The sequence below is a fragment of the Rhinatrema bivittatum genome, chromosome 13, assembly GCF_901001135.1.
Source record: "Rhinatrema bivittatum chromosome 13, aRhiBiv1.1, whole genome shotgun sequence".
NCBI classification, from domain to species: Eukaryota; Metazoa; Chordata; class Amphibia; order Gymnophiona; family Rhinatrematidae; genus Rhinatrema; species Rhinatrema bivittatum.
This window is the reverse complement of record NC_042627.1, coordinates 3,376,154-3,385,673: the sequence shown is the minus strand read 5'-3', so window position 1 is coordinate 3,385,673 and position 9,520 is coordinate 3,376,154. Positions and strand designations below refer to the sequence as shown.

At 43.2% G+C, this 9,520-nt stretch overlaps 1 protein-coding gene across 1 annotated transcript; it reads right to left on the bottom strand.

Annotated features, from left to right (window-relative positions):
* Positions 1–703: 703 nt before the first annotated feature.
* On the bottom strand, positions 704–1,666 carry LOC115075299 (olfactory receptor 1019-like). The gene has a single exon (XM_029575593.1). It carries the CDS (start codon positions 1,658–1,660, stop codon positions 704–706), a length of 957 nt encoding a protein of 318 aa, XP_029431453.1. The 5' UTR covers positions 1,661–1,666.
* Between the last annotated feature and the right edge of the window lie 7,854 nt (positions 1,667–9,520).

Sequence of the window (9,520 nt, the reverse complement as noted above, 5' to 3'; positions counted from 1 at the left end):
TTGGTGGAGACACTCCCTAAATTTGCCAGCAAAATATGTAAACTTAGGTGTGTATGTGTGTAGGTTACCCCAAGAGAGCGGTGATATTCCCGGAGTTGGGGAGGGTTTTGCAATTGCACACATACTATTGGATTTTAAAAACTATACATATAGATTGATCCAAAAACGTCTTTGTGGGTTTTAGCAGGTATAACTGTGTAAGGGTAATTTTGGTGAGAAAATTTTCAAAGTAAACATACACATCTGAGTTTGCTTTAAAAATTATTGCAATTTATACACTTTTTTGTTGATATTCTATGCAACCTGTTACAAAATGTCCCCCTGAATTGTCTTAAATTGATTTACTGAGGCTTTTCTCCCATTCTCCATGGACAAAATGCTTCATAAATCAGGTCTTAAGATAAAAAATGTTTTTCTCTCAATATTATTTTACTATCACAAAGTTAATTAATTACTTCCACCATACAATCTACAGTAGACTTGTTACATACAGTATCTTTCTGTCCTTTTCTCTCTGTGATACACAGGTTACACTATATTTTGTTTTTTAAGGATAAAGCTCCTGCTTCCCTCACCATGTAGGAAACATGAGTAATGCTGTATAACTTCATAATAAGGATAAAATGTTCATTGTGAAGAGAATACAAGTTATGCTGTACAATATTATATTAATAATATTATACAGCACTGTCAGCGATATATATTACTGCTGCAAAATTGATGTAAAAATATTAACTTTCTTATTTAAGATTTTCCTTATGGCTTGCTTTACATCTTTGTTCCTCAAACTATAGATTAAGGGATTTAGCATGGGGATTATAACTGTGTAAAACACAGATGCTACTCTATCCTGGTCCAATGTGTACTGTGAACTGGGCCGCATATACATGAAGATCACAGTGCCATAGAACAAAGTCACACAGAGAAAGTGTGAGGCACAGGTATTGAAGGCCTTCAGCCTCCTCTCTGCAGAGCGCATCCTCAGGATGGAGCAGAGGATGTATGCATAGGAGATCAGGATGGCCAGCAGGGTGCCCACCTGAATACTGCCAGCAAAGACAAACAGTATGACTTCATTCAACAAAGTATTGGAACAGGAAAGCTTTAATAGGGGAGGGATATCACAGAAGAAATGAGTGATCTTATTGGATTTGCAGAAGGAAAGGCTAAACGTACTGGCTGTCTGAATAAGAGAATTGAGGAAGCCACCAATATAGGCACTGGTTACCAAGTAAATGCAACTTTTGTTTGTCATTATAACCGTATAAAGCAAAGGGTTGCAAATGGCGACATATCGATCATAAGACATAAGGGCAAGAATCAATACTTCTGAGCCTGCCATTCCAACAAAGAAAAACATTTGAGCTGCACAGCCAAAGAAAGAAATGATTTTACTTTCTGACAAGAAATTAATAAGTGTTTTAGGGACAATAACTGTTGAATAACAGAGATCTACAAAGGACAGGTGCCTGAGAAAGAAATACATGGCAGTCTGAAGATGAGCATCACTCACAATGACCACAAGCATGCCAATATTGCCCAATATTGTTATTATATAAGCCAAAGAAAACAGAATGAAGAGAAAAGTCTCCAGCTCTGGATCATCGGTGAGTCCTAAAAGAATGAATTCGGTCACTGAGGACTGATTTCTGATGCCCATAGGGTTTTTGAATGTAATCTCCTAAAATAAGAAGGAAAAGAAAAATTCACTATTTTATTGTACTTTTTTAAGATTCCCTAGATAGGATACCATATAAAAATAAACAAATATATTCATACATATATATAGAAAATGTACATTTTACATTCATATACGTTATTTCTGGTGTCTGTGTATAACTGAAACCAGTACATATAGGGAGGATAACTTTGAAACATGCATGAGTGTGCCCATATACACAGCTAGGGCCGGATTTTAATACCTACGGGCGGGCGTACATCTGTGCACGCAATCTGACGCGCACAAATGTACACCCGATTTTATAACATGCGCGCTGTACCGGGGAATCGCATGCTGGCAGGCTGCCGGCAGGCTCAGAAGGTAAGATAACATTTTGGGGGAGGTTAGGGCTGGGGAGGGATAGGTTACGGGAAAGGGTGGGAAGGTTAGATTAAGGGGAATTGGTGAAGGTTGTGGGCATCGGCGCAAGGGGGTGCACAATGGTGCACCCCCTTGCGCACGCCAACTCCCCATTTTATAACATGTGTGTACCTGCGTGCACATGTTATAAAACCGGTCGTCCATGTGTGTGTGCTGGGTAGCGTATGCATATGTACACCAGTGTGTAGCTTTGAAAATCTACCCCCATCTGAATAAGTGTTGTACATCTGCTATGTGCATGTATACGTGTTTCTAATTTCAATCTTTTATGTGAGGAAATTTATCTCACATATTTTAAGGTGCACTCACCAGCCTTTTACTTAGGGAATAGCCACTGCTATTAATTGCATCACTAGCATGGGATCTTCTTAGTGTTTGGGTAATTGCCAGGTTCTTATGTCCTGGATTGGCCACTGTTGGAAACAGGATGCTGGGCTTGATGGACCCTTGGTCTAACCCAGTATGGCAATATCTTATGTTCTTATGTTCAGTGAAAGAAGTGGGATTTGGCTTCTAAACACAGGTCATTCTTTGTTTTTGAGTAAAATAATGATAATATAGCAGATGATGGCAGAAGGACATAAGAACATAAGAAATTACCATACTGGTTCAGACTTAGGGTCCATCAAGACCAGCATCCTGTTTCCAACAGTGGCCAATACAGGCTACAAATAACTGGCAAGTACCCAAACACTAAGAGGATCCCATGCTACTGATGCCAGTAATAGCAGTGGCTATTCCCTAAGTAAAATTGATTAATAGCCATTAGTGGACTTCTCCATGAACTTATCCAAACCTTTTTTGAACCCAGCTACACTAACTGCACTAACCACATCCTCTGGCAACAAATTCCAGAGCTTTATTGTGCGTTGAGTGAAAAAGTATTTTCTCCGATTAGTCTTAAATGTGCTACTTGCTAACTTCATGGAGTGCCCCCTAGTCCTTCTATTATTCAAAAGTGTAAATAACCGAGTCACATCTACTTGTTCAAGACCGCTCCTGATCTTAAAGACCTCTATCATATCCCCCCTTAGCCGACATTTCTTATGACCTTGGAAATGTTATTTTCTTTCCTGTTGCCTGAGATACTGTCTTAGGGCCTGATTTTCTAAAATATTTTCCCAATAGATACAGAATGAAAGAGTAAATCTTGCCCATGGACTGTAAGCTCTGGAGCAAGGACTTATTGCATCCAAATACTTATCACCATTTTATAGTGCCAGCTATATCTATCAGTGCTATAAAAATGATAAATATTATTTCCCGTCGATAGCAGGGCTGAATTAGCCATGCTGTCATGGGATCTGTCAATCAGGCCCGGGAGGCGGAGCTTGTCAAAGCAGAGAACAGAGCTTTGCTCTCTGCGGCTGCGCGTATGTTCCCGCGCAGGAAAGTAACGGACTCTCCTCAGTCTGTTTTTTCCGCGAGCGGGAACGCACGCGGAGCTGTTATTCTCTTCAGTTTTTAAAAAACAGAAATAAAATGTCTAAACCCGGGTTTAAACCCTGTGGCTGTGGAAAACGGATGTCGGTAACGGATGGACATGATCGCTGTTATCAATGTCTCGGGCCGCATCACCATACAGAAAAATGTGAGTTTTGTTCAAAAATGTCACCACGAGCATTAAAACAGAGGGCCTATAGGCTTCAGGAACTTTTTGCCTCTCGCGATCCGTCAGAGGCTCATTCTTCGCCTGGCCCGTTCACTTCATCGGCTCCGTCAAAGAAGAAATCTTTGCCGTTTAAACCTAAGTCCTCCACTATAGGAGGTAAGAGGAAAGCAAAAAATCAAAGGCCAGTGGGTCCTACTAAATCCCCAGTGCCTGTAGAGCCGCAACGTACCTCATCGGAGGAGGATTCCTCCGCGCCGAAGACTTCTGCGCCTATGGCGCCAAATGCGCATATACCGGCGCCAAAGTCAGAGTCTGCGCACAACTTAGCGATTCCGGTGCGCACGGCGCAGAGAAAACTACCGCGCCGACTAAATATGCGCACGGCGCCAGAAACACCTGTACGCACGGCGCCGAAGACATTTGAGCGCATGGCGCCGGAAACACTTACGCGCATGACGCCGGAAAATCCTGTACGCACGGCGCCGAAAACATTTGAGCGCATGGCGCCGACTATGAAGAAACTTATGCGCACGGCGCCGAAAAACCCTGTGCGCTTGGAATCAAAGAAACATGCGCATAAAACTACAACCGCGCACAATTCTACTTCCGCGCACAGACATGCAAGTGCGCATGAGTCTACAGTCGCGCATACGCGCATACCTGCGCATACCTCTACATCTGCGTGTAAACACATATCCGCGCATAAATCTAATTCAGTGCATACATCAAGATCTGGGCGTAGAGACCACAATTACTCGCCTCAAAAATTAAAGAGGAAGTTGAAGCGAAAACGATACCCTTCACACACCTCTTCTTCCGAGACGGAAGTCACAGATACGGAGTCTGCATCTGAGGACTATCATAAGTACTCACATCACTCCCATTCTAAAAGATTAAAAAAGAGGAGTGCGACATGGGACATGAGTCCTTCGACTTCTAAATCATCTCATAAAGTTCCGTCTACTACCGGCTCATTAAGAAAACCGGTACAAATTCTCTCCTCTAACACTTCTTCAGATTCAGAAGTTCTCAAAAATGCTCCAGACGAAAAGACACGGAGAGATAGAGAGGTTCCTACAACGTCACCTCCAACAATTATTCCAAAACAACAAGACAATCGTATGATAATGCCCTCTCATACAAGAGAAGCATTTTTTCAATTGTCGCAGTCTCTAGAAGGATTCTACGAGACGCTTCAATCATCTTTTAAAATATATAATACTTCTGAGGACAATGCTATAAAACATAAAGCACAGTCTAATGAAGAGCAGTCGGCGGAACCACCAACATCTCCCAGGACAAACCAACCAACTTCACCTACTCATCTACAGGATACATATTTTGATTCTCCTTCAATACAAACATCCCCATCATCATCGGTGGGATGTCTGTCAGACACACAGGACCAAATACAGGAGCCACATTCGCCTCCTGAAGACCTTACATACCCAAAATTCATAGAAAAAATGGGTACAATTCTACACCTAGAGGTACAAAAAGAAGCAGACCCTAGAGCGGAAACTCTCGGACTTCTAAAGATATTTGATACTCAGGTGGAACCAACATCTCTTCCACCTCAAGAAATTCTACATTCTGTATTACAAAAGTCCTGGGAAACGCCTTATACAACTGCAGCTGTTTCTAAGAAAACAGACATGAAATTTCGTATGAAGAAAGCATCACTATACACTCTACCACAATTGCCTCACGCATCAGTCGTAGTAGAGTCGGCGTTGCAAAGATTCAAGAAAACAAAACTACACACTACTTTCCCCCCAGGGAAAGACAACAAATATTTGGATGAATTTGGTAGGAAAATATACCATAATTCAATGTTAACGGCAAGAATTATGCAACATCAGTTCTATATGGTGCAATATCTGTATGAGTGTATGCAAGCTATGAAAGGTATACATTCCTCAGTAGCGGAACAAATACCTCAACCTCTTCATGATATGGAAGAATGTTCTCGACATCTATTGAGATCAATCTATGAAGCACATGAAACGTCATCCAGAGCGTCTGCAGCAGCTATTGCAGCCCGCAGACTAGCATGGTTACGTTCAAGTTCCATAAGAGATGACTTGCATGTGAAACTAACGAACCTCCCATGCACGGGAGATAACTTGTTCGGAGAAAAGTTCCAGGACGCAGTAAGTAAATTAAAAGAGGAAGCTCTAGCAGTACAATCTCTAACATCAAATCCCATTTACTCGACTACCCGTCGTTATGTGGGGTCTACCCGTAGACAATCATATGGCAGAAGGCCCTATAGATCTTATCAATCTTTTCGTACGCAGCCATACCCTGCCTACCAACGTCCTGCTCCACAAAATAATACCTCAAATCAACGAAGAGGTAAACCACGTAACCAAAGGCAACAGGCACAACAGCCGACTACTGCTGTAAAGCCAACCTCATCTTTTTAGTGATTCAGCCGCCACCACAACATCAAGCTCCTCCAGGCAGAATTTGTGCTTGCCTGAAAGCCTGGGAAATAATAACATCAGATCAATGGGTTCTGGAAATAGTACGTCAAGGCTACCAACTCCAATTTGTAACAAAACCCATCTTGCCTCATCTTTCCACACTCAAGATTTACAATTCCCATCCACAACTGGGGGAGGAAATTGCTTTACTTCGCAAACAACAAGCAATTCGACAAATCCACCCACACCCCAAACTAGCAGCATTTTATTCCCCGTACTTCCTCATACCCAAGAAGTATGGAGGCCTTCGCCCCATACTAGACCTAAGGGAGTTGAACAAATTTCTCACCAAGGAGAAATTCAAAATGGTATCGTTGAAGTCAATTCTTCCTCTCATTCAAACCAACGATTGGATGTGCTCCATCGATCTGAAGGATGCTTACACGCACATTCCAATCCATCCATCCTCGTGGCGTTACCTGTGCTTTCGCTACAGACATCAACACTACCAGTACAAAGTTCTTCCCTTTGGACTATCGGCTGCACCCAGAGTTTTCACCAAATGCATGATAGTGGTGGTGGCTCATCTCAGGAAACAAGGTATAACCATCTTTCCATACCTGGACGATTGGCTAATAATAGCCTCAACTCCGAATATCTTACAAGATCACCTCAATCGTGTGATACTTTGCTTACAACAACTAGGGTTGGTGATAAATTTTCAGAAATCACATCTACAACCAACACAGCAGTTACAGTTCATAGGCGCATGCCTGGACACTACGTGCAACAGGGCATACCTCCCAGACGACAGAATATCACATTTCCGTCAACTTCTGCACAACTTGAAACATACTCAGAGGCCGTCAGCAAGACAAGTCCTGGTAATTTTGGGCCACATGGCAGCGGCGAATTTCATGGTGCCCAACACCAGGCTACACATGAGACGCCTACAATGGGGTCTGAAACGACAGTGGAAACAGCATTCACAACCATTGACGCAAAAAGTATTGCTGACTGCAGAAATGAAAAAAGATATAGCATGGTGGCTCCTAGACTCCACCATGTCCAAGGGAGCACTGTTCAGCCCCCCTCCTCACAATGCAGTCCTAACCACAGATGCATCTCGCAAGGGATGGGGTGCACACCTCGAGACTTACGAAACCCAAGGGTTATGGACACTCTCAGAACAGAATCTACAAATAAATCTACTGGAACTCAGAGCGATTCGCAATGCATTGCGAGTCTTCCAAGACCACCTGAAGGGACGCAGGGTCATGATCTACACAGACAACCAAGTAGCGATGTTTTACATCAACAAACAAGGAGGGTCCGGTTCATGGCCCCTCTGCAAAGAGACCCTGACAATCTTCGAACATGCTCACAAAAATTGCATACACCTACAAGCAACTTACCTACCAGGAGTTGCAAACACAAGAGCGGACAGGCTAAGCCGCATCTTTCATCCCCACGAATGGACACTCAACTCAGAAGTAGTCCAGGACATATTTCTACAGTGGGGGACACCTTCCATAGATCTCTTTGCAACAGAGATCAATTCTCAAGTTTCCCAATTCTGCTCGATAAGGCCAAGCCAATTCAGGATTGCTCAAGATGCCTTCCTCATTCCGTGGACGACAGGCCTTCTGTATGCCTTTCCTCCCATACCTCTCATAACAAGAACAATTCAGAAGTGCATAGCGGACAAAGCTCAACTGATACTCATAGCCCCAGCATGGCCGAGGCAACCATGGTACAGTTTCCTACTTCGACTATCCATCAAGGATCCAATTCTATTACCGAATCGTCAAGATCTTCTCAGCCAAGATCAAGGAACACTTCTACACCCGCTACACTCATCTCTACACTTAACAGCTTGGAGATTGAGAGGCTCCTCCTGACAGAACAAGGAGTTTCCACTTCAGCACAATTCATCTTGTTACAATCAAGAAAATTCTCAACCAGGAAAAATTATAGCTATAAATGGAAACGCTACTCTACCTGGTGCACTTCCAAAGGTGTACCGCCATTGGACTGCTCCCCGGAATTGCTCATTGATTATCTTCATTCTCTATATGTAATTGGACTAGCAACATCATCCATCAGAGTTCATCTCAGCGCCATAGGCGCCTATCATAGACCAATCAATGACATTCCTATATCCAATCACCCATTATTGACTCGTTTCATAAAGGGGTTAACACACATTCGTCCTCCGGTATCCAAACCTCCAGTCCCTTGGAACCTCAACATAGTTCTGGAACAGCTCATGCTTTCTCCATTTGAACCTATGGACTCAGTACACATGAAATACCTCACTTGGAAGGTGGTATTCCTGGTTGCAGTAACATCAGCACGAAGAGTTAGTGAGTTACAAGCTTTGGTCCACTATCCTCCATACTTACAATTTCATCAACAAAAGGTAGTTCTACGAACTCACCCATCCTTCCTACCAAAGGTAGTTACCCCATTCCATCTCAATCAGTCAATGGAATTACCAATATTTTTCCCTAAACCTCATGCAAACGATAGGGAAAAGCTACTGCACACATTGGATTGTAAAAGAGCTTTAACACACTACAAAGAAAGGACGAACTCGGACTCCCGTGTTTCTCAACTCTTTGTTTCCTACGACCCGAAGGCTCCTGGACAGCCAGTAGCCAAACGCACCATCTCCAGTTGGATAGCGCAATGCATCAAATTCTGCTATGACAAGCAGAATTTACATTTACAATCTACTCCTAAAGCTCACCAAGTCAGAGCAGTAGCAACATCCTTAGCACACCTGAAGAATGTGCAACCCATTGACATTTGTAAGGCAGCTACATGGTCATCACTGCATACCTTCACATCTCATTACTGCCTTGACCAGCAAGCAACCACGGATGCGAAGATAGGGCAAGCAATACTGCACTCTCTATCCTCCTGTCCACAGTGACTGCCACACTGTCAATGATCACGTCCAACCACATATGTCATATATGACGTGATCGGGAGCTTTGGACTCCCATGACAGCATGGCTAATTCAGCCCTGCTATCGACGGGAAAAAGCAAGTTTGCTTACCGTAAACGATGTTTCCGTAGATAGCAGGATGAATTAGCCATGCTGACCCACCCTCCTCCCTGGCAGTCACCTAGTCTTCGACTACACTACAGCTTAATTACAGACTGAGGAGAGTCCGTTACTTTCCTGCGCGGGAACATACGCGCAGCCGCAGAGAGCAAAGCTCTGTTCTCTGCTTTGACAAGCTCCGCCTCCCGGGCCTGATTGACAGATCCCATGACAGCATGGCTAATTCATCCTGCTATCTACGGAAACATCGTTTACGGTAAGCAAACTTGCTTTTATAGTTAATGTTTTATTGTTGTACTGGGAG